Genomic DNA, 25,534 nt, shown 5'->3' with positions numbered 1-25,534 from the left:
CACTTTAGACTGAGGAGATTGCAGATCACAGGAATTGCCATACCGGATCAAAGGAAATCCTTAACATACACCCAAACTATGGAATGGTTTGCATGGCCAAGAGGCAGCCAGACTGTCACTAACCTCTCCAGACAGTATGATCTCTCCACCAGGACACAAACAAGCTACAATTCAACATAAAATATTCCTAAATCTCCTTCAAATCTGTGCTAACTTAAATACATCCCCAAAAAAACCCAAAAGGTCTTAAGTGTCAACGGCTTTCACCTGGGTTCTACAGGACTTTTCTAGTCCTACATAAACTTTAGAGAAGCACAGCAATATTAACAAAACATCTACAGTTCTTCAGCCCACCTACTTAAACCCATATTCATACAGATGCTTAACCAGAGTTTGTAAGCTATTAAAAATCTCTCAAAGTTCTTAACATGGTCAACAGAATTAAATAAATATAAGGAAGTTTGCCTTCATGGAAACATCAGGCTTCTAAATACGAGCATTCATCTTGTTTACTCAAAGCAGTATGTCCACCCATAAATACTGCCGGTCTCACTTCACCTTTTTTTCCCTCACTTTGTAAGTCATGGCACAAGGTTCAGATTACTGCTGTGGAAGAAGAAGAAAAGTTTACCATCATTAAGCAGTCTTCTTTGAGATGCATGTTGTCAGTATGTTTATATTCAGAACGGTAAGCATGGATATACTCTTCATTGTGGGCCTACAACTCATCCCAACCACAAGACTGAAGTGGAAGTAGAGAGAGCAGTTAGTGTGGATTTATACTATACATCTCAAAACAGCCCAATTACTATCATGTTATCTTCTTTTCTTCTTCAAATGACAATCCACATACATATTCAGAAAGTGAGTAACTCCAAGCAGTAATTCCCTCTCTGTCTCTCCCCACAAGTAAGTGGGGAGGGGCATCTCAAGCATTTGAGAGTAGTCTGCAAACCACAATCTGCCTAATTTGGCATCATTCCTGGAAGCATCTGTAATGGTATAGAGTTTAATGGAACTCCACATGCCAGCTCTGCAGATGTCAAGAATGGAGACATCCTCTGGAGAGACTATTGTACAACTTGACCTTTGATGGAATTTACTGATGGCCAGAGGCACGATACACTTAGGCAATATCATAACATCTCCTGATACAATATGTTATGCAATTACCAGTATCACTGCACCTCTTTTATCTCCCAGTTCATGATACAAATGAACAGAGGCCACCTGACGGGTTTGGTTCTGTGCGGACAGGAAGGAGATGGTCTGCTTGACATCAAATGTCTGAGGAGGCATACCACTTTGTCCATGAAGGTCTAGGGTTCGCTGGGGGAAAAGAAGAGCTATTTTCTGGCTCCAGCAAAACTTAGATATGACCTCAGGAAAGCATATAAGAAACCTTATCTGGGAAGGGGGAATAAAGACACTGGATGTTAGACATTTAGCAGTGGGTCTTTCTTGCCCTCTGGCAGAACTTCTTGCTACCAGGAAAGTCACATTTAAGAACATGGTTAGCATAATAAACAAGCTGCCACAGGCTCATGTTATCATGCTGTCTGGATGGTGAGACCCTGCTTAAGATCCCATGCTGGGACAGAGATCAACACTCTTTTACCAAAGCTCCATACAGAACTTTAGGACCAGGGGGTCAAAGAAAATTGTAAATCCCTCAGATGGACAGAAATAGTTGCTCAGGTGTCTGCACTGACGTAATCTATACATTACTGCTCATTAGTCCTAGTGAACAGTCCAGAATCACTGAAACACAGGTCTATGTAGGGATGAGAGGTCTAAGAGGGGCTTCTTCTAATAACAACCATTATCTAGCATCAAAATCTAGAGGTAGGAGTTCAGACAAGGGACTGGAGCAAATGTCCTGACTTCTGTGTGAGTCAGTCTAGGAGGACAGGCAAACTTCCCTGGTAACTCTGGCTTTAGCGTTTCCTCAGCCTGTCCCAGCCAGACTGAAGTCTGTTGCTTGCCTTATCTTGCAGTAGGCTTTCGGGGAAGAAGGATTAGACAGGTATCAATTAATCCTTCAGACTACAGAATCAAGAATGTGTTTACCAGGAATCCAAGAAACAGTCTGGCCTATAGGCTACGGAGCCAGGTACTTGTTGGCACCTGAGGAAAAGAAGTCAATTTTGCGAAACCCCTAGCTTCTGCAAACTGTCTCTTCAGATGTTATCCCACATTTCTCATTTATAGCCTGTCAGATAAAACAGCTTTCTACCACTGATATATTCAGCATTCCCAGTGCTGGGTTCCCACCAGGCACACTGGATTCCCTAGCTCCATGGCTGCAGACAGAGAGGACGGGACCTCAGAATATCTTGTTTGATGCTACCTGAACATGAAACCCTTAAAATGCAAATGGTATGGTTGGCAAGGTTTTGAAACTATTTTTGGCTTAACACATCAACTGTTCTTCTCGGTGACCAAATACCTGATGTACACAGGTTACCATGATTCACTCTCTAGGCAAAGAGAGAGGTATATATGCCAACAGACCTGTAAAAAAAAATATTCTCTAATATGGAGAGAGGCTCTTATTTCAGCCACTGGAATATCAGACTGTTATTGAGATACAGTTATTATGAAGAGAAGCTAACTCCCAAGAGCAGGTACTCTACCCAAACATGCTGGTAGGTATCAAAGGTGCAGGCTCTGTTGCCTGCAATATACAAAACGTGCTGGGAACATGAGGAGGGATGATTATATCCAGTGCTAGTAAGCAGCCTCCTGCCACAATGGTCTCTTGTGGCAGGACCTTGACAAAGGTCCTTGAAAAGGTCAGGAAGCTGCAAAATTGAACAGTATACATCTCCTTCTTACTCCCTAGCACTGATTGGGTGCTGTGGCATTGGCCCCAGCTGGGTTCCTAGTCTGTACCCAAAAATGGGAGAAGAGGGAGGACAGAAATGGCAGAAACAGGTGGAAGGAGTAAGATCCCTTGGTTATATCCTGAGATCTAGTGCATAGGAGCAGGATGTTGCAAGGTTTAGATATACAGAACTGATAATGGTTTTGTCACAGGTTCCAAAATTCAGCATTGGCTAATGTTGTTGGAGAGGAATGATACTCCTAATGAATGCACCTGATATTGGGGTCTTTCTGCCAGTACCAAAGATAGGATTCCTAAAGAACATAAGCAGCACACGAGTTCTTCCGTGAGTTAAAGACATGGTGCATCCTACTAGTCTGCACACCTTGAAGCCTACACCCTTGAAGAAAGTCTTCCATAAAGACAGTTACCTCTTTAGGAAGACTTGACTTCTAAAGGCACGCTGGATGTACCAAGTCAGGAGTCACAAGAGACACATCCCTGTTGCCTACAGGACAATTCTTGCTATTCCTGAAGGCTATTTAGAGTTGGGACAACATCATTCCAATATTAGGGGAAATATACTCAATTAAGCACTTAATCTAATCACAGATGGAGCCCATGCAGTGAGTAAATAAAGTTCAATAAAATAATTCAATAAATATTACTTAGCTACCCTGCTAGAATTTGGTTGCACAAACTCTGAACTTTGCCAAAACTGGAATATCCAAGCTGGGGTAGCACGATTCAGAAGGATAAGGGCTGTCCATTCTGCACTGAAAAATGCAGAATACTCAAAAAAAATTAAGAGGGTGTTTGGTTTTTTTTAAACAAGATCCTGAGAAATCTTAAAGTCATCTTGGTACGCCTGCCAGACAGGAAGATAGGCTTTATTCCAAAGGGGCACAACAAATTTATGTGGGATGACCATTATGAAGAGGCCAAATGTAGCTCTGAAGCTATTAAAGATGAGAATTAGTAGTGAAGGTTTATGACCAAGAACTTCCGCATCTCATCCTATGTTCATGAGATACAGCCAGCCTGGCCCTACCACACATGGGACTGTCTGCCTCTGCTGCCACTGGGGTTGAAGTTACTGTGCTGTTTCTCAAGAAATACCAGTTTCCTCCTCCACTGCTTATGCATTTCAGGCTGTAAGTGTGCAGAGCATGATTGGATACAAAGATGGACAGGTAAGAGTCAGAATGCACAGGATCATTTTAGCCATTCAGAGGAGCAGGTGTTGCTCTGAAAAATAAGAACGTATAGCACATTTGTGTTGATATTTCGTTAGGTGAGTACTATTGCATTAAAGAACAGACAAAGGGAGGGAGCATACATGACTAAATTATAATGGTTATTATCCCAGCAATAGAGCACAGTTGATGGGATCATGCAGATTGAGGGTGATGAGGGATAAAAATGGTACATCCAGGAAGACAGGAAGGCCAAAGTGTCAAGGGCATCAAACGCTGGTTAACAGCACCAGTTGAGAGCTACCCGTTGAAGAGATTTGCGATAATGGATCCCAAGAAACTGTATAGTGCTTTCTAGGTGAATGAAAAGCTGAGCTCAAAGTCAGGAGTGGATGATGAAGGATGTACTTATCACAGTTCTTCCACAGAGACTTGCCCAAACAGAGCAAAGGTGGAATGGAAGGGCTGGTGCTGAAGGTGGTGGGCCTAATGGCTGAAAAAGAGTTCTGTAGAAGATGAGAATAAAAGAACAGCAGTGTGAATTCAGACCAAAGGTCCATCTAGCCCATGATCTTTGCTTTGACTGTTGCCAACTATGGATTTCTGAAGGAGAAGTAAGAACAGGACAAGCATGTAGGGCTTCTCCCCAAGACACTCTCCAAGCCTCCAACAAGCTGCATTTTATAGACTTCCTGAGGCAAAACTGGGACTGGTTATTTAACAGCCATTGATGGAGTCTTCTCCCAATCATTAGTTCCAGTGTTTTTTCAACCTCTGTAAACTTTTAGCATCCATAGCAGTTCCTGCAGCAAGGAATTGTACTGGTTAACTGCACAGTGTATGAAGAGCACTTCCTTCTGAACCTGGCTCCTAGTAGCTTCACGTGATGCCCCATTATTTTCACACTGAAAGAGATTAACAGTCAATCCCTATTGATGACTCTGTAGATCTTTTTCATACCACCCTTTGGCTGCCTCTTTTCCAGCCAGAAGAGTATTAGTCCAGTTAGTTGTTCCTTGTACAAAACACACCTTATACTTTTTCTTATACTCATGTTCGTCTCCAAGCCTCTTCCAATACCACTACATCTTTTTTAGAGGTGTGGGGAGCAGAACTTCACACAGTATTCAACATGTGGATGTATCCTGGATTTCTACAGGAGCTTAAAGATATTCTCTGTTTTATTCTCTCTTTTTGTCATTCCTAATGTTCTCTTTGTCTTTGTGACAACCACCAAGTACTAAGCTGACACTTGCATGGAACAATCTATTATAATCACAAGATACAGTTTCTAAACGTTAATGGACAAATCAGAGCCCACCACCTTAACGTAAAGAAATGACTGATTTTCCACATGCATCTCCTTACAGTATTTAGTCTCATAAGGTTCTTCTGCAATGCTTCATAGCTGATCCTTGTCTTCATTACTTCAAATTAGTTAATGTATTGGAAAGCTGTAAAACACTACCAAGCACCCAGTTTCCATGTGCTTATTAAACATACAGGACATCATGGCTACCAGCACACACACTGCCTGCAGAACTACAGTCATCAGCTTCTCCCACTGTGAAAATCTCCCAGTTATTCCTACCATCTGCTTCTTATCTTCCAATAATTGCTTATCCAGGAGCTTCCTTCTTATTCCATGTCTTAGTTTCCCTAAAAGTGTTTGCTGAGGGACTTTTAGGCATTTTGGAAATTCAGCTGGACCTACCCAGCTGATACATCCGTTGACTCCTTCACATCCACTTATTACACTCTACATTATAGTTTCTACCAATTTACTCCATACAGATTTTACAGCATACTGGTCTGGGCTTTTGTGGATGACTTGGAGCCCAGAGAAAAACTGGTATCGCATCAGCCACTTTCCAGGGATTTTAAACAAGAGTTCATATACATAGTTAATAGTTCAACAATTTCATCCTCCACAGCTCTTGGGTGAATACCATCTGATCCCGGCGACTGATAATGTTAATTTTGTCTATCTACATCATCATCTCATCTACAGACATTTCAGCTTGAGACAGATGAAAGCACAAGAAGAATTGCATTCATTTTTCTGCTATGAGTTTAGCTGCCCTAAGTGCATCTTTTAGACTTCAATTTTTTATAGTCCCTACAGATTGTCAGGCAAGCTTTCTGCTTCTGATGTGACTGAAAAGAATCTATTATTAGGGTTTTTATAATTTTCAAGTTATTTCTCTTTTCGTCTTTTCACTATTTTTTTACATATTTTTAGCTTGTTCCTCTTTTCTCTCATTTTACCAATTTTTTTGCTTTTTCAGGATGCTTTCATATACTTTCTTACCCTTATGTTTAGGTATGCTAATATCCTTTTATAATTTTTCAAGTATTTCTTTGATCTTAATTGCTACTGTAGTCTCCTTAAATACCTTCATGCCAACTGCAAGGATATAACTCCTATTTGTCCTCTCAGCTTCTTTATAACAACCTTATTCAGTTTCACGTAACTCCCCTTTCTGAATTAAAACACAACTATGGACGACTTTTTGGCCTCTCTCTCAACATCTTTGCAGGAAAAAAATACATTATTGTCACTGTTACAGAGCAGCTTTACAAAGGAGGATTTTGAATGAGGTCCTGGAAAAGGCCAAGGCCAGCATTGCTTCTCCCCCTCTTGGTTACCTGACTAGCAGCTCCCTGAAGTGTAACGGATGTAGTTGAAGCTCCCCATAACCGCCGCGTTTCCTGCCCCTTGATCTCCCTCAGCTCATAGAAGTTACTGGCCGCTTGAAGGCTCTGCAATGTTGTGTGGAGCCAAGATGTTCCACTCAGGTGTCTTCAGCAATAGAAAGCTACGGCTGGTTTTCTCAGGGAAGGCTCAGCAGGGACCTGTCCCACAGGCATTCTCCAGTCTTTGTTTTATGAAGAAAGCAACCATAAAAGAGGCAGTCAGCACCAGAGCATGAAGACATGGATTGGCACCAACTCAGGCCACAACTAGGTGCAACTGTCAGAAACGGCACACAGTGATTTCTCAACCAAGAACCCACAAAAATTATTTTGATGATACTTTTAACATAGGGCTTGTAGGAGCTGCATGCTGTACAAGTACATGGGGTTTGTCCATCACTTAAATCAGGTAACTGCACCTCTCATGGAGGTATGTACATTGTACAAAGTTTACAAACAAGAGCTTTTGGTACAGCCGTCTCCCTCCTGAGAGAAGAAACGGAGGTCAGAGGTACTCTGAAGCAGATAATGGAAAGACCAGATGATCACAGAGAAGAATGGAGAAGAGCAAAGTGTTGGAGGCAAATGATGCCAGGCAATGGCCTAAACCATTTTGTGCACCGGTAGTGACCAAGAAGACCACATACAGAAAAATAACAAGAATAAACATTGTTCTGAGGAAAAAGGAAGACAAAACTGATAAAAGATAAAAGATAAAAGAAACTTTGGAGAGTAGACAAGTAGAAAAAAATAGCAGAGTTGAACTATATGGCCTGGGGCATCTTACGCTTATATGAATGAGACCAGATGAAATAGAGGGTGACGGGCAGGACAGAGATATTTTTGTGGCCCTAGGAAAATGTTTGGACAGAAGTCTCTGGCGCTGACGTTTAGGGATACATGTGCACCCACAGCATGGCTGCAAATGAGGACTACCATTCAAATAAGACATTTACAGAACAAAGGGATAACTGAGGTGCAGCATGACAAGTGGAAGAGGGGGAACTCTTTCTTATCTCTTCAGGATCTTTGTGAGGTTCCACTTATTTTGGCATAAAACTGTCTTAGTAAATAGAAGTTATTAAGACAATTTTGCAAGTAATATGATTTAAGACTGAAGCAATAACAGATATACATAAGTCAGCTCTCTTACTACTTTAAAACATAGTCAGCATAGGGTTTCTCAAGTTGTATTTCTATGCTGGATGGTGGTCTAAAGAGACTAACTTGCTAAGCATTAATCTCTGATGCAAATTGACATCCAGGAAGTTACAGGAATTGCTGCAATGCACTCTTTGTTATTTGACTTTCACATCTTACAGATGTTCCCTATATTTAAACAATCTGAAAGCAACATTGTTGTGCAGGATCCTGCACAAAATTCAACTAATGAAAGAACCAACATTCTCCACTACCTAGATCTCCTCAAGTTGTCTCTTCAGCTCTACCATGTGGCAATTGCCCCAAAATCCTTTTTCAGACAGTGCCTTCGCTGCACCTGCTCTGCTCTGCTCTGTTATTGGGCTTTTTGGCCTTTGTAGGGAAAACCGCTTCACGTCTTTCTCTCTGAGATTCTGCAGTGTATGTATCCCTTCTACAGTGATGCACTGGCGGTCTTGAGCAAATCCACCCAGCTGAACAAAGACGCCATGGAACCACAGCTGCTGAAGTACTTTAGAAGTAGGAAGTCTAAATTCTATTCTTCCATGTAATTTTGAACTAGAATTCACATACCTTTTGTCAAAACAATAGCAAATTTAATCCCCAAACTTCTTTACTGACATTTGAAATTAACATGTCATAACTGAACTTGGTAAAAACCTTATAATTTGTTTCATAGAGTTTATAGCAGAGGAATTAATTCAGCCATCTAGTCAGAATTTCTGTATAGGATAATCCATTACATTTCTGCCACTATCCTGATACTGAGCACAGTAATACACATTAGGTTAACCTATTTGATCAGTGGAGACCACATTACTGAGATGGAGAACAAAAGAGAGATCAAAGGGCCACTAATGCCCTTAACTAGCCCCTTTAGGGTTAGGGAAGTGACGAGATGAGAATACATCCATTGATCTAGGCAGATGATTCATGTCTCAAGCTGCAGAGGAAGAAGATACACACCCAAAATTTCAGATAATTTGAACACGGTGGCTGCAGGGGGGAAGAGAGTCTTCCACTTAAATCTGGCAATCTGTTCCATCCTGTGCATGGGAGTAATCCATACAACCTAAGCATATTCAAAACAATATTCTCTCTCCTACCTTTGAACACGGACCTATATGTTTTAGCTCCTTGTTTTGAGGTAAGGCCAATCCCTGATGCTCCTAAAAAAGGTGAAAAGGTCCCAAGAGAACTCTTGGCCAACTCCCACCTGACCCATGCTGGCAGCAAGCCCAAAGCTCCGAAGCATGAGATGTGATTATGATTCCTTAATGCAGACTGAAAGTGTTATGGGCAAATGAAAGGCAGTACAACATTTCCTGTTCTTTACAGCTGGCAAAATAAGGGAAAAATAAACAGATATTAAAAAAACCCCTAAAAATCACAGAACTCAAAGACAGAAGAGACCACCATGACCATCCACGCCACTTATGCCTACTTTATACCCTGTCCTCCTGTCTATATCTAATCTCAAAACCTAGAATGGAGAGAAGCCCAAAAGGGTGATAAAATATGAATGTGCATTGCTCGAGTGTGATATATACCCCTGTACTGAGGTTCGGCTTACACCTCTGCTTTGTTCATAAACCAAAATTTCATATATTTGACTCTTGGCAACCCCTGCAACACAGATTTTTATGATACTGAAGATAGACAGACCTGAAGATCAAACTACACTGCTCATTTTCCATTGCACTTATGTGTTACTTTTTTTCCTTCTAGGTTAAAACTTGCTTGTTTTCAGATTAAATAGGACTTTTGGGGAAAGTCCACAGAAAGCTTTTAGGCATGTTTCAGAGCTCTATGCATGGAAAAATACAGAGATATAATACATAAAAATGCATGTCAATTTTTGTCCAAATTAAAGTCTAATACAATAGAGTTCTCTTTGATCATACAAAACTTGTGACGTTTGTATTACTTTGACAATTCTGAAAGTTTTCATTTAAAAATAATGAATTCACATGCAATCCAGAATAGCCTTCCATAATCTATATGAAATGCCTACCAAACCTTTAGTTTTATGGAAGCACAGAACAAAAAGTAATTTCTCTAATGGTTCAGAGCCATTTCACCCACAAATCCAGCCCAGCTACAGCCAACAGGAATGACTGAGGCCCATTTCCCTTCTTCTGTAATCTCAACCCTCTGCCAGCTTATCTTTGGGAAATGTCCACTTGCTCCTTGGATATATTCCAGGACGGGTGTACATGGCCAGAATTCCTTTGTTGACTGTCACTCACGCCAGCCCTGTTGATTTTGCCTTCTGACCACGTATCTTTGCTCTGCTGCAGTTGGGTTTGTTTCTCCTATTAATGCCTGCCCCATGTAATTACTTGGGCCTCCAGATCCATGACCTTTTTAGGACTGAAAATCTTCAATTCAGGATGGGTCTACACCTACATGTGTCATAAATAATTCTACTGGGACAATGACCAGCACCGGATGGTGCACTGGGGAGCTGGAAGATTTAGGTTTAAAGTCCTTCAAACTCCTTCTTCAACAGAGAACAGCTTCCCGCCCCATGTTATCTGGATCAGGAAAGAAGACACACCATGCAAAGCTCCAACTCAGCCTTGCATATGCTCAAGAGAGGGATGGAAGTTCAGAAACAGCCTCTAAGCTCAGCTTTTCCTAGCAGCTAACTCTAGCTGAGACTCCCTACTCTGCTTCTGGATTTTAATGGCTCACCTTTCAGCTACACTTAAATCCTATACTAATATAAAACCATACTAATCTACACTGCAGGTTATACTATATACTATGCCAATCCTATATTAATACTGTCTGTCCAATTTTTAAAAGCTCTGTTTGGCCCAAATTGTTTCTTCAACACTACCAATGTATTTGTATTGGATTACAGCTGTCTTTTTGATTCAATGCTTTGTATGTTTTCCCAAGACTGCTTTTACTTTCCTGAGTAGTATCTATGTCACATCTAAAGATATTTTTTTAAGCTGTAAGAGCCATTTGTCCCACTGTCTCACTTTAGTGCAATTTCCCGTTCTAAAGGTTAGCGTCAGAGTTCCACTTTTTGGTACTTAGGCAACGAATTTTATTATGCTGCAGTCAGTACAAGTGGCTCAATTATTGTTACCTTTTGAGTCAGTTCTTGCACATTACTTAACACTAAGTCAAGAATATCTTTCTGTGTACTCTAGTATTAGCTGTTCCAAGAGGCAGAAATTGCTTCTTTGAACTTACTCTTATTGTGCTATCTGACCAGTTTATTCACAGGTAATTTAAGTCTCCATTATCATTTGGTTAGACTTTCCCACTTCTTTGATCTCTGTCAACATTATGCACTCAACATCCTTTTGTTGATCCAGGAGCTAGTAGTATAGGAGACTACTAATACATTTACTTTCTTATGGGTTGGGAGCGTAACCCTCTATAAGCAGCTAAGTAGGTGATTATCCATTCCCCAATAGCATTCTGCATTGTAACATTGGAAACACTCTCCATTTCCAGGATGATCATGTTGGGTTCATTGTAGCAATTTCAAGGGTTAATTATCATTGCTGTTATGAAGATGCACCACACTTCTTTTCTGAATATATCTATGTGTGATTTTCAGCTTCTGAATTGTACACAACACCTTAAAAATCAAGATTCAGGATCCTCCTCTAATTCTCACTCATCCCACCTTAAATAGAAGATTGACTTTAAAAATAATGTTTTTTAAATACTTTATTTCTTTGCAGGGAGAGGAAAGAGGATAATCCTTGCTTTTGGGTTTCAGAGCCTTTAGGGAGCTTGTTCTGTGTTCTCAAGGTTTTTTCCTGCAGTCATAAGTTAAAACAAGGTGCTCAGTGGGTAAATGGAAGTTGACTTTCTCCCACAATCATCTATGTAACTGCTAAGATTATACAGAAATGAAACAAAGTATTGTGAGACTTGCGATAAAATAATGCATGTTGGGAAAACTTTTGCCTGCTAAATAAGAAGACTGTTCCACTGTACTACATATCTACATGTTTCTTCTACATGTAGGCATGTAAGGTGATCGGTGACTGATGATTGCTTTGCCTTCTCTATAGCAAATACAGTAGTTTGAGTTTATCTGTCTCTCTTTAAATATCATTGTTTGGGACTTTTCCCAAACTTTTAACATTATTTCCAAAATACTAGCCCCAGAACTAGAGACTGTAACTAACTAACACAGTATCATCCTTTCCCTTGTATACAAGATTGGAGTTATATACACTCAAATAAAAAGATACTAATGCTCAGTTTTAATTATGTATGCTTGTATATACACTTTAAGTGCTGAACTATTTCTCAGATAAAAAGTTTTTTTCTTCCACAATTAGGTTTGCATGTGAATTCTGTTGTAATTCAGTTTGGAAAAATCTTAAAACTCTTTCTCTCAAGTCTCTACAGTGGCGCTCTCCTTTTCTTTCCAAGACATTCTTTATTTTCCTGCCTATCTTCAAACCAACATCAACTCTCTCCAGTATCAAGTCGAGACTGAGGTATGGACAAGAAGGAAACCAGGATTTATTCCTCAAAAATCAGCTAACAGAACAGCAAAAATATTAAAAACGGAGGCTGTAAAAATTGCATTAGCAATCATATTAAAGGGAGTTGATCTGCAAACAGCTATAGGAACTGCAATTCAGAGGGCATGTTGAATCCTTAGCTGCTCGTGGATTGCCCATTATTGAGTAAGATCCAAATACGTTCTTTCCAACCTACTTGTCTAAAAGGTTTGGTTCTTCCATCTTTAATACAGGGCCATTTTCTGATTTCCCTGGGACTTTTTCAGAAGAACTCCAGGCTACTGCAGTAAGCTCAACAGAGATCTAAACTTCCAGCCATTTGGAAACTGCAAACTAGTTCACAACATGACTTCTCCTGTGTTAAGCAATAGTTAATGCTTAGAGCATGTGCCATCTGAACAAGCTCGAGCTCTGAACAAGCTTGAAGATGATTTCTGTAAGAAGTCTAAGGTGTTGGTTTTTTGACCTATAAAGTCTTAAGTGGCTCTGCCTACTTGAGAAATTCCTCTCCTTTTGCATCATACTGCATCGTGTGGAGTGCCAAAGGTAACATTGCCTGGGTTAAACTGAAAGTGGCGGACAGCAGGCAAGTGCTGGGCAGCTTCCTGGCATCTACCCGCCCACCCACCACTGTTCAGTGACCTGCAAAACTGAAAATCCAGAGATTTCCCAGAAGAACCGGTCATGGGGGCAAGAGGTGTGAGGAGGAATTCGACACTGGGGTTATTTTATTATAGGTAAAGAAGATATTTTTAAAGTTAGCTTCTAAGAATGTAACACACTGTGGTCCTAGAGAATATGGCAGGGAGAAAAGAAATCAAGAAAATGTCCTGGTAAAAGTACATTTGGTGAGGCTCCATCAATTACGTGCAGGATTTTCTATATTAAATTAAGAATGTATTTCTAAAAATATATTGACCAGAACACTATGAAGATAATTATAAGTTAAAGAGAACTTTACTTGAATATAGGGCTAACTCTGCACCACTTATCCTTAAGCAATCTTATTATACCACTGAACTAAGAGAGCATTGCTTTGAAAACAGGACCGGGCCATCCACTCTTCTTTTCCAAGCTAAGCTCCGCAGTTTGTGTTCTCCTGTGATGGGCATGAGGGTTGACTGCATCTTACAGGGTCTGACATAACCAAGAAGACCTATTCAAAAAAATGGTGTAAAAACTAGACTTCTTAGCTCACTAACTGTAAAGATAATCATGTTATGTACCTGAATTACATATAAAGAACCAATTGTGCAGGTATGTGTGAACAGGCTTAAGTTTATTTAAATAAGAGTTCTAATGACATCAAAGTTAAGCACGTGACCTAATGTTTTTGCAAGATTGGGATATTGACATGTAAAATGAGATGTCCCCATAAAGCCTAACTCAGGTGTATTTAATATCCAACTATCTAAATGTGCACTAAAAACAGTTCTTCCCATTCATTTCTTATTTATTTTATACCTTAACAGTTACGGCTCCATTTCCCATTTTGTCTTTCCAGAGGCAGGAACCCACTGCAGGATCAGGACCCAAACAATTTTAAATGGCATTTTATATTCTGAGTTTCGATACGTAGTGGCAGAATTAGAAACTACACCATAAGAGGTCATGGGTACACTTGACTAAGCTTTCCCAGAGCACAGTGCCTGGCACAGGGCAAACATCCTGCTGCAGAAGGCACAGCCTGACCCCCCGATCCCAACATTGCCATCTGAAACCAGACCTGGATGATGTTCCACACTGGATTCAGTGGGATACAGAACAGGAATGATCCCCTGCACACACACAGTGGCAGAATCAAGGCCTAAAAACATATACAGTGCAGGTCAGTATCTGTGTACACAAACTCAATAGATTAGATTAGTGTTTCCCCAACCTCTCCATTTTGAGGATGATTTTTAAAGGATGAAGTCCATTTGTAAATCTGACACTATTTACAGCTGACTACTCAAAATGCCTCATTTGCGCTGCTGTGATGGCAGGCAATACAAAAATCCCACCTTGTATCACTGCATTTGGTTAAAAATGTCCACACATCACACAATAGAGATTATCATCTTCTCATTTCGAAAAGGCCCACACTCTATACTTTGTGCTCAGTTGCAACACCACTGTAGTTTTTGTAAGGAATAAATATTGACTTTCCTGGACATTGCCTCATGACAGAACAGGACCTTGAGTACATTTGTCTAAGATTTTTCAGCCTGGTAATATAATTTTACAGCATAGCTTTCGTTCTGAGTGGTTCAAAAGGCGTGGAAAAACAGGCTCTATAAATGTCACAAATTGCACATTTTCATTTTCAGACAGGTGACCATGTTCTAAAGCTGGCTCAACTGTATATCTTTTCTTATAAGACCATACAAAATTTATTACTTTAATTTAAATTTCCAAGCTACGAGTTTAATTAAGATTACAACATACCACATTTGGAAAGTCAAGACTGGAAAAAGCCATGCAAAAATTAAGATTTAATATTAACGCAGGCCGTTTTGTTATTTTTTGTTTTCAGGAATAAAGCACACGACTGCCAAGCAAATTACCAACAGAAACGAGAGAGTACACACCAGGTCTCAAGAAACTGTGCTCAAAACTTAGCATATGCAGGAGATCGGTCTGTTCACCAAATAGCTCAGTTCTGTTTCTGAGCAGCATTTGCACCTCATGGTGAGACATTCAGATGCTCTCTCCTTAGTAAAGGTCAGAAACCAGCATTAATTTCACTTATAAAAATACGTGGTGGTGACACCACAGCAGCCACTGTATGGGTGAAATTCAACTTTCAGGTACAGGCAATACACAAGACAACAACTAGCAGGGTCAGTAATTCTGGCGTGCAAAGTCTGGATGTGTATTTGAGCTGTAACAGACCCCCAGCTATCAGCAGAAGTGTGTAGAAAACCTTATGAATTTCACAAAGACAAAAAAAAATTCATGTTTTCTGTCCAATGTTTAGCGTCCCAACATGTGACTCGACACACTCAGCTTTATAACATCAATTAAGATATACAATAATCTTCATGGGATCAACCGACCACATCCAACATTCAACATTAATACAAGCACAGCTACAGATCGTGACCGAATGAAGAATCAACAACCATTTGCATGATCCCTTCTGCTTCAAAACAGTGCGCAGGGCTGGGGGGCAAGAACACAAAGGAACAAAACACACAGGTGGACAGCTCACATAAAAGATGACTCCTTGCTTCAGTTACAAATCTGCAGTCGGGAAATAAAATCAAATCCATTGTGCTGGGAGCTGAAGCAGCAAGGAGAGAAAAGGGGGGAGAGGATAGGAGTGGGAAGGTAAGGCAGATGGAGTTGGATAAAATACAGCTGCTCTTACCTGGAGCAGTTTTCCTTCGGCTGGAGTCACCTCGGCAACGTTTGCAAACTCCCCTTCCAGTATGATCGGCTCCACTTTCAGGGGGATCACCCTAATGATGGCTTTCTGCGCCGCCAACCTCTCCGACTCGACCGCCGCCACCAGCGCCAGCCCTGTATGGCCAAGTCCTGCCTGCAGGGTCGCCATGAGCAGCCAAGGCCAGAGGACAGCCAGCTGCAGCTGGGGGCCAGCACTCATGCTACCAGCTGCAGCAGCGGGCTCGGGCCACACATACCGCTCAGGAACGTGTCCTCACCCTGCGGCGGGCTCCAGCCGTCGGCAAAGCTTGTCAGGTTTCTGAGCGTGTGTTCCCAGCAACGGGGAGGCAGGAGAGAGAGGACAGAGGGGCTCAGTCACCGCCAGCGCTGCTTACCGGACAACTTCTCCAGTTCTCACCATCACCGTTTCTCTTCCTTGGTGCCACGTGCTCAAAGGCCGCTGGGAGCTCACAGGCATTTTTTAAACAAACAAACTAAAAAAAAAATCCTAAATTATGAGTCCCTCCTCCAGCAGATAAATCCAGAAAGATCAGCGAAACAGGTTGCAAGCAAGAAATAAGTTCAGATATACGGGAACATCAGGGAGCATTAGGAACTCATCAGTCCCACAGAGATGAGGCGTGGGGAGATCTCCCCACGGACATGCTGTCCTCGTGTCCCCTGCCCAAGAGTTAGGAAGATCCACAGGTTCAAAACATCCATCTCAAACACCCTTGAGAGACACCTCACCTTCTTGCCAGCATTTCCCACAACACGAGCTCAAGCCCTTCACCTTGAATGTTATCTGCAATTATTGGTATCCTTCTCAGAAATTACACAGGAGGTATTTCTTGAATTTATGGTGAAAAGAAAGTTTGCTTCTGTACCATTCTCCTCCAAATCGAGTTGATCCTTGCCATCCTTCTCATGCCAGAAGTGCTGCATTCAAGTTTGGAGATCAGCTTTACTTTCCTCCTAGCAATCCATGTTCAGAGTCTGACTCTGGGTGCAGTTCTCCAGGACAATTAATAAAGCAGGGAGCTTCTCTTCATAGTTTCAAGTTCCCAGGGAATAAAAAGGCCGCAAAACACTTTAAAAGTTTAGATACCAAGCCAAACAGGTATCAAGCAAAAAGTTACAGCATATCTGGTTTCTCTCGCACTATTTCTGTGCGTGCCTGAGTTCTGGTACAACCACTTCCAAGCACACATTAAGGAGATCCCGACTAAAGGCCCCACAAAATAAAATATAAAGTTCCATGGTCTGCCCGAAGGTCACATGGAATGTATTGAGGAGTCTTCATAACTGGGAGATTTTAGACAGAGGCTATTTTCAGTTAAAACCAAAGTTACAGTGATCACACAGCTATGAAGAGAAAAAGTGATTAAAAAAAAAAAAGAAAAAAGATCTGCAAACCTGTTAGGCAGTGTGCCTGCTGGAGTCCGCAGGGGCCGGGATGGATGGGAATGTTGCTGTAAATCCTAGGCAAAAGTTATTTCCAGCAGCTTAAAAAACCCTGTGTGGGTCTGATGATGTTTGGTTTTGGTCTTTTTTTAAAAAAACAAACGAACAAACAAAAAACAATCGGTATTTATAATAAAAAAATACTTAAAAAAAAAAAGAAAGCAATCTCTCTCGCACACATGCAGCAGGCAGGTAGGTGCGAGCGGAGCTCCACAGCCCGAAAGAGAATCCAGCAAGATCAAAGGGAGAAAATTACTGCAGACAGAAAGCTCCCGGGGCAGGCATGGCTGAAAGTGAAGTGTCCGCATGTAATCTACAGACCCGAGAAAGAACCCCAAAACACTTCAGAAAAGCTCCTGTAAAATACCAAAGTCTCTCCTCTCGCTACAGCAGACGCAATTATCGGCTCTAAACGCAGGGAGCACGAAGGAAAATAAAACCTGGACCATCAGCAGCGACCCGGCAGCTAAGCCCGGCAGGCTGCCTGACCAGGATCGGGTAGGCAACCGCTCCGGCGGGCGCAGGGGCAGCCAGCCGCCGGACAGCCCCGAGAGCTGCTGCGGAAAAAAGTCTTTCTTCCAGAAAAACTGCACCTAACCGCGTCAGCTCGGCCCCCGGAGAAGGCAGGCTGCGGCTGGCCGCGTCCTCCCCCGGGACGGCCGGCGCTCTCCTACCTGCTGACACAAAGTGAGGGTGGAGCAGCCGGAGCCACCGCCCCCCCGCCGGGCCGGGACCGCGGGCTCCCCCTCCCGCCGCGCCGCCCGCCTGCAGCGCGGCCCGGAGGTGGCTCCCGGTGCCCGGGCCCGGCGGGGGCACACCGGCGTGGCAGCCAGCGCCGAGGCGGAGAGCGGGGGCGGGGGGGGGGGGACGGGACACGACCCAGCGCCAGCCCGGGCGTCCCGGGGGGAGGGCGGCCAGCCGGCGTCCCCAGCTGCTTGCCACGCCGGAGCGTCCTGACGGATGGCAGCGGTGGGTCTGCGGGCCTGGGAAGGGCTCTGGCCATTTCACGCGCTGCCTTTCTCCGGCTCTCGCTAATTTAGATTCAGTAGCCCTTTTCGAGTTGCTGCTGCGAGGAGGTTTCAGGTCAGGCTGATGTCAGAGGTCTGGAATTCAACTGCTATTCTCCTCTGACATCACTGAGAGGTGAATAATACTATAGGTCAGACCTATAACCTCAAAGTAAGGTTGCAACTGGAAATCTGTACATCGGCATGGGATGGAGTGGTGCTTCAAGAGGGCACTCAGCAATTAACGCAAAACCAAGGCACCATGCGTAGAAGGCGTATGATCCATCCAGCCGTTCTGGGAGTCGTTTGCTGTCAGTCCCAGCACTCATGGAAAAGCGCATTCCAGAAAGCGAACAGATTAACGAGGGTTTTTTTGTTACATGTGCGACCAAACTAATCCCTGGAGTCACTCCACAGAAATTAATAAATCACGCAAACGAAGCATTAGTCCACTTTTTTTTTAAACGCGGCTGTGTGGTAATGGTTATTTGTTGATGAAAGTGTCAGCAAGAACTACTGAAACATGAAGCATTTTTTTCGACTGTGATACTCTAGCATTTGTAATTTAAAACACAGAGAAAATATAAATGCAACACCCATTTCAGTTTAAAAGCTTAATTTATTACAGATTGCTGCAACTATGCCTAAGCAAGTATAAAAGAACATCCTCGAGGTACAACAAATCCCACTCTGTTCCCATTAACAAGAATATAGTTAAAAACATCTTATTACAGAAGATACTTACTTATTATTTACTGACTGAACTACATCCATGTTAAGGTGCTGAAATGCTAGACATTCAATCTAGAGTACCTGAGACTTGTGAGGCCTTGTGCAATATTATACAGATTTCCTACAGTAGCAAGTGCCCTTTCTCCTCTGCTCTCTCACAGTATGTCGGTGAGTTGCTTAAGGATAAATACAGTTTACATGCACGTGTATTCTGAAAGTGCTGTACTGCAGGAGATCCAGCTCCATAGCCTTTTAAAATTAGCATATTAAAAAATTTTAATACAAAGATTTCATCATTTGTCCTTAGAATCATAGAGCATTAAGACAGTAAGGCTCCACTAACTTAAACCTCTGAAAGTATCAAATCTTTTGGTGGTAAACAGGAGCAAGAAAGGTAAGCTAAGAAGTTGCCTTTGTATTTTATTTGAATTAAAGAGGCAGCAGCCCCAGTTTGATAAGGCTGAATTCCTGTGATTTCTGTCTCCTCACACCCTGAATCCAGGAAGGCTAGACCAATGCTCTCAAACCCTGTTGTTATTAATGGCACAAACTACCACAGGACATACATACAGACCACCCACTATTTCCACGGCATATTACCCAACAGTCTCAAGCCACGCCAGCTGGGGAGCACAAAGCCAAACTCAGGTGACAAAGCTGCAGCAATGTTATCAAACTTTTCCTTTTAACTGCCTGAATACTTGCATTCATTCAGAAATGCTTTCCACACTGTTTCATTTGAGGAGGAGGATGTGAACGTAAGCACCTAGCCTTTCACTATTCACGTCACCTGAAATTGCACTGCATGGATATAATATATGATAAAGAATAACAAATCCAAGAACAATCAGTGTGGTAACACTCCCACTCGCCCTACTAACAGTATCCTCCGATTGCATTTGTCTAGTTTGGACTGTTCGTGAATAATTAAAGGTTTTGTCTCGGTTCATCCTACTGCTCAGTGTTCACTTAGGACATCCTGACCATAGCTAGAAGCTACACAAAGCTCTGGAGGGCATAACTGAGGTGGTCCTGATAAATTCTCTCTGCTCCGTTCTTGTGCATTTTGCTCAGGCCTTGCTCTAATTAATTATAAAAGCAGTATGAACATGCATGAAGCAATTAAATTTATGTTTTAAGTGCTCTTCCACATGTATTTCCCTAACATCACAAATACAGAATGTGCCCCCTTTATCCTTCAAACAGTATTTTAACATAAGTACAAATGCATAGCTATTAAAAACTCAAGATCTGCTATCAATATAAATACAATCATATTTTTAAAGTTAAGAAATTAATAATTTAAGACCTATTTAAAACAAAGTAAATAACAAATAACTTATCATTACAGATACCATTAGAATTGAAAACAGAAGAATTCTCCATTAATGTGAAAGATCAGCAGCTGTCATATGTAATGGATACCCACCATAAAGGATACACTTGCTGCTGAAACAGAGCGTTGGTTTAGGAAGGAAGAGCATTTCCTGGTTAATCACTCAGAAAATTAGCTCATCTTTCCTATAGCTGCTCTCCTGAAATCCCTGACCCATTCAGACCTAGAATCTTGTGACTTTCCTATGCTTTTGTTTAATACACAATTCCCAGTAAAGGGCCACAGTATGACTTCAACTAAAGACAGTGAGAGCACCAAACACCATCTATGCTGAGCATACTGTAGCTTCCAACAATGTTAAATAAAAGGATTCCAAATACAGCACTAAAACCAATTTGTTTCCCAGTAAGAAAGTTTTGAGAAAGTTTTTAATGCTTCCTGTTTACAAAAAGTTAAGACTTCCCATATCTAAAAAATACAAGCAGCTAACTAATTACTGCTTATTAAATACTCTGACCACTATACGCTCTATAACCTGACACGTAGAAAATGTAATGGAAGAGATAAAAATCCTGTTTACAAAAAGTTCAGACTTCCTATATCTAAAAAATACAAGCAGCTAACTAATTACTTCTTATTAAATACTCTGACCACTATACGCTCTATAACCTGACACGTAGAAAATGTAATGGAAGAGATAAAAATCCTGTTTACAAAAAGTTCAGACTTCCTATATCTAAAAAATACAAGCAGCTAACTAATTACTTCTTATTAAATACTCTGACCACTATACGCTCTATAACCTGACACGTAGAAAATGTAATGGAAGAGGCAAAAATCCTGTTTACAAAAAGTTCAGACTTCCTATATCTAAAATATACAAGCAGCTAAATAATTACTTCTTATTAAATACTCTGACCACTATACGCTCTATAACCTGACACGTAGAAAATGTAATGGAAGAGGCAAAAATCCTGTTTACAAAAAGTTCAGACTTCCTATATCTAAAATATACAAGCAGCTAACTAATTACTTCTTATTAAATACTCTGACCACTATACGCTCTATAACCTGACAGGTAGAAAATGTAATGGAAAAGGTAAAAATCCTGTTTACAAAAAGTTCAGACTTCCCATATCTAAAAAATACAAGCAGCTAACTAATTACTTCTTATTAAATACTCTGACCACTATACGCTCTATAACTTGACAGGTAGAAAATGTAATGGAAAAGATAAAAATCCTGTTTACAAAAAGTTCAGACTTCCCATATCTAAAAAATACAAGCAGCTAACTAATTACTTCTTATTAAATACTCTGACCACTATACGCTCTATAACTTGACAGGTAGAAAATGTAATGGAAAAGATAAAAATCCTGTTTACAAAAAGTTCAGACTTCCCATATCTAAAAAATACAAGCAGCTAACTAATTACTTCATATTAAATACTCTGACCACTATATGCTCTATAACTTCACAGGTAGAAAATGTAACGGAAGAGGTGTAAAAAATGCAGCAACTAATACCCTACAAAGTTAAAATGAAAGCAAAAAAAATAGAGTTGTTTTTTTTTTAAAACGCAGTTGAAATGATCCAAAGTGTCTGTTGTGTGCAAAGCACTGCCACTGGAGTCTGACAAGGGAACCCAGCTGGCAGCTGTTGCACATTTTCACGTACTTGTCACCCACTTCTCACTCTCTTGTTTCTTCCTTCGCAAAGCACCCCTGCTTGTAAGCCACATCTACCAGCAGATGGAGATCTAAGAAGAAAAGGGAATACTGAGTAAATATTAGTCCTTGTATATGTTTCACTTGGCAGCATACACACTACTTCTATCAGGTACTGTAAAATATGGCCTGAAAGGCAGACTATAAGTTGAGAATTTGAGGCCTACTGTTTAAAGAATAGGAATTACTATAATTTTTCAAAACTTTAAATATAAAATAACAACAAAACAAATCATAAGAAAAGTGCTCCCCTTTTTGAAGATATATTATTTATATGTGCATTCACTATCATGGATGTCAACTACCAAACATTATTTACTATGAAACCCTGGCAGTATGTACAGAAATACCTGTTCTGCTTGTGACATGTGCCTTCATTTATCCATAAAAGGCACAATTGCCTCAAAGTACGCCATAGCTGGTGCCAAGATCCTAGAGAAAACTTGTGGTGTCACTAAGAGGACAAACAAGAGACTCCTTTTTTGAAAAGTACTTTGATCCACAGCAAAATGAGATACTTCCAATGTATGGCCAGATCTTGCAGGCCAAGAAAGTGAACAAGTACCCTGATAAAGTCACAACAGCACTACCACTGCAGATGTCACCCACGTGAACTTTAATCTCTAAACAGACACATTCACGTCTTATGAAAAGAACTCCAGCCTTTGTTCTTTTTCTATACTACAAAGTGGTGCCCAGTAAGCACCAGTTCTGCACTTTCTGACATTTGCCTCCTGCCAAAGCAGACTCTGTTGGGAACAAATCTTGAAAAAGCATAGGGATGGAGAAATGAGGGGGCTAGTAACAATGCGACTCTAAATTATGTAAAGTTAGGAGACGGGGTATAACATCCACTCATCCAAAAGAGCAGACTGCCAGGACAGGTAATGTGAAAGTCCTTCACTGAATATATAATGAAGTAAAGGTAATGGAAACTGAGCTGGAGCAAGAAGCTGCAGTTCAAACTCCTGAGAGCAACTTCACTTTGGGCTTCAGACAGGAGATGTTGAAGAGTTCAGGGCCAGGCCTGTCCCCACATTAACACTTAACACCTTTGTAGGAGACCTCACAGTGACCTACTAGGAAAACTAAATGAACAGTAAAATTATTTTTGGCTGGCAGGTGCAGGAAATAGTTCAGGTGAACATATGATAGCATGGGAGACCTTGCCTGAATTAAGATTTGCCCCTAGCAATTGCACATATAAATCTCTTTACCTCGGAGTGAATGAGAGGGAATGCATAGTGACACAACTGTAGTGGCATGGGAGTGGGTGGTAAATGTCTAGGGCACCTTGCAGCATGACAATGATGGATTCATCTGAGTCAGTAGCATCTCAGTATTAAGTTCGTGTTCTTGTAAAAAATTACAGGAACTTGCAGATTATTTGAAGGACTAGATGACTCACAAAAAATATATGGCCAGCCGTTGAGAAAGCAAGCTGTTTTCTACTAATGTATCAGTATGCTTAAACGCTGAAATCCAGAAGTAACAAATTCCACCTGCTCCACAATGAGATCCCTATTTCCAGGAAGAAGGGCTGCAAACAAGAATTTCTCCAATCGGAATCTGGTCCTTCTTCTGGTCCTTCCTCTTTTAGAAGAGGAAGCACAAACCACAGATATTAGGTCCAGTACAGCTATGTTCACTAGCTGAGTGTACCTGTGGAGTACAATGCAGAGGAGATGGGCAAGAATACGTGAAGAATTTACAGAGCTCCTATCCATCATTTGTGAAATCCGAAAGGACTCCTGTTGCAAGTGTGGATGCTGCCAACATAACCAGACAGATTTATTCCAACAATTCCATTTTATAGATGAGCTCAAAGAAAGAAGATGCATCATCAGCACCTTCAAATCGATGTCCTAAGAAAGAGCCTGGGGCTGAAAAAAGCAGTGCCTCAAAGGTGAAATATCCCTCACACCTCAATGGGATGAAAACGCCAGGAACTAGAGAGCCATACCCACCATCTCTCAAGAAAAAAGGGTGGGAAGGGAACAGATGACACAGCCTATACTTGTTTGCAATGATGTGTCTTAGTGCTGAATTAAGTTCTGCACCTTCTGTTGCAGCCTCTGACTCCTGGGAGGACTCACAAATAGTTCTTCTTCTCCTGCTGCTACCAAAGAAAATGAGGTCCCTCTGTCAAATTGTCAGGTACAAAGATGGTTAGTGCATGAGGTGTAGAGATGGTTAAAGCAAACACTTGCATTCAAAACAAAGAGGAGGGTTCTTCACCCACTGTGTAATTAACCTATGTTAATGACATTAACTTACAAACCCCACATGGATACTAAATGTTTGCATAGCTTCAAAAAGTGACTAGAAAAATTAACTGAAGAAAAGTTTACTGAGGCCTTTTCTACTTAACAGTACAAAAATGCCAAAGATACTGTTGGAGACAGGACAATGGACTAGAGAGACCTTTCATCTTGACTCTGGTTGGCAGGATGTTCTTAAAACTGGTAAACTAAATTTAGCTGAGAAAGTTAGTTAAGTATATTGTTTTTCATTTGAAGAAAACAAATAACGTATTTTAGTGATTTATGGTGCTGCGAAGATGGGCTGGCAGCTATGGAGGGAAATCCTGGAGACTGTGTTTTAGTAAAATGATGGTTGTCTTTCTGGCTACAGAATAGCTGCAAAATGCAAAGAAATCCTGCCCAGCTCTTCAAAGGAAAGTAATGCCTTCTCCAGAAGGGAGGGTTTGATTCTTGGCCCATTTATGTCAATTACCACCTCGGTTTTGGCCCACAGCTGCTCCCAGTCACAGAAGTGACTTCTCCTTCCATCTTTATTGCATTGGCCTTTGGCACCACAATATGTTGGCTCTAGCTGTGTGATATCTAGAACCTGGTGTCACCACGTAACAAAGAAAAGCGAATCATGTCACCAGCCTACTGAAATAGACAGAACAAAAGCCTTTTCTATAGCAGGATATACATCAAAGTGCAGGCTCAGAAAATTTGTAAATGAGTGCCCAAAGGAAAAGAGGAAAATGGATAGGACTCAATCACATTCAGAGGATAAGTTGTGAAGACACCTGGAAATTGTCATCATGCAACATTTCAGCACAGAAGGATTAAGGAAGAAGTTGTTTCCAAAGACCCACAGAGGAAAGGAGGTACTGACAGACAAACATGTAGTCAGAGGAACAGAAGTCAGCTTCTATTTAAAACCTGTCTGCTTCAGGCTTACAGTTGAAATACAGGAGATGGGCTATGCCAGCTTCGAGGCTTGTGTCGTGCCCAATTTATTTTGGGCCAACTTGAGCCTTATCATGTTTGGCTCAGGTGTGCTGTCTGCTTCTACCCTTTACGTGTACACCAAGCCTAAAAGGTACAACAGTGGAAACAGACCTGGATGGCTATCACACTTCCCAGAGAGCAGACTCTATGCTAATTGTTGTTGATTAGCAGCAGCGTAACAGTGTTTCATCTCTGTGGTACAATCCCAAGGAAATGCCTTCCAAAATGTTCCTGTATATAACTTTACAACTGGCATATTAAG

General features: G+C 41.2%; 2 protein-coding genes across 2 annotated transcripts in view; both read right to left on the bottom strand.

Annotated features, from left to right (window-relative positions):
• The window catches only part of RNF43 (ring finger protein 43), a 63,402-nt gene extending 45,629 nt beyond the window's left edge, over positions 1-17,773 (bottom strand). Inside the window, exon 1 of the mRNA XM_052804403.1 lies at positions 15,742-17,773. Coding sequence (XP_052660363.1) covers positions 15,742-15,978 — 237 coding nt within the window. The 5' untranslated portion in view covers positions 15,979-17,773. The remainder of the gene's footprint in view (positions 1-15,741) is intronic.
• A 3,506-nt stretch (positions 17,774-21,279) lies between these two features.
• HSF5 (heat shock transcription factor 5) overlaps positions 21,280-25,534 on the bottom strand; it is a 28,082-nt gene continuing 23,827 nt past the window's right edge. The window contains exon 6 of the mRNA XM_052804920.1: positions 21,280-22,056. Coding sequence (XP_052660880.1) covers positions 21,989-22,056 — 68 coding nt within the window. The 3' untranslated portion in view covers positions 21,280-21,988. The remainder of the gene's footprint in view (positions 22,057-25,534) is intronic.

Source organism: Harpia harpyja, chromosome 12 (genome assembly GCF_026419915.1).
Source record: "Harpia harpyja isolate bHarHar1 chromosome 12, bHarHar1 primary haplotype, whole genome shotgun sequence".
Classification (NCBI taxonomy): Eukaryota; Metazoa; Chordata; class Aves; order Accipitriformes; family Accipitridae; genus Harpia; species Harpia harpyja.
Note: the sequence above shows the minus strand (reverse complement) of the source record. Positions and strands in the feature narration are given on the sequence as shown.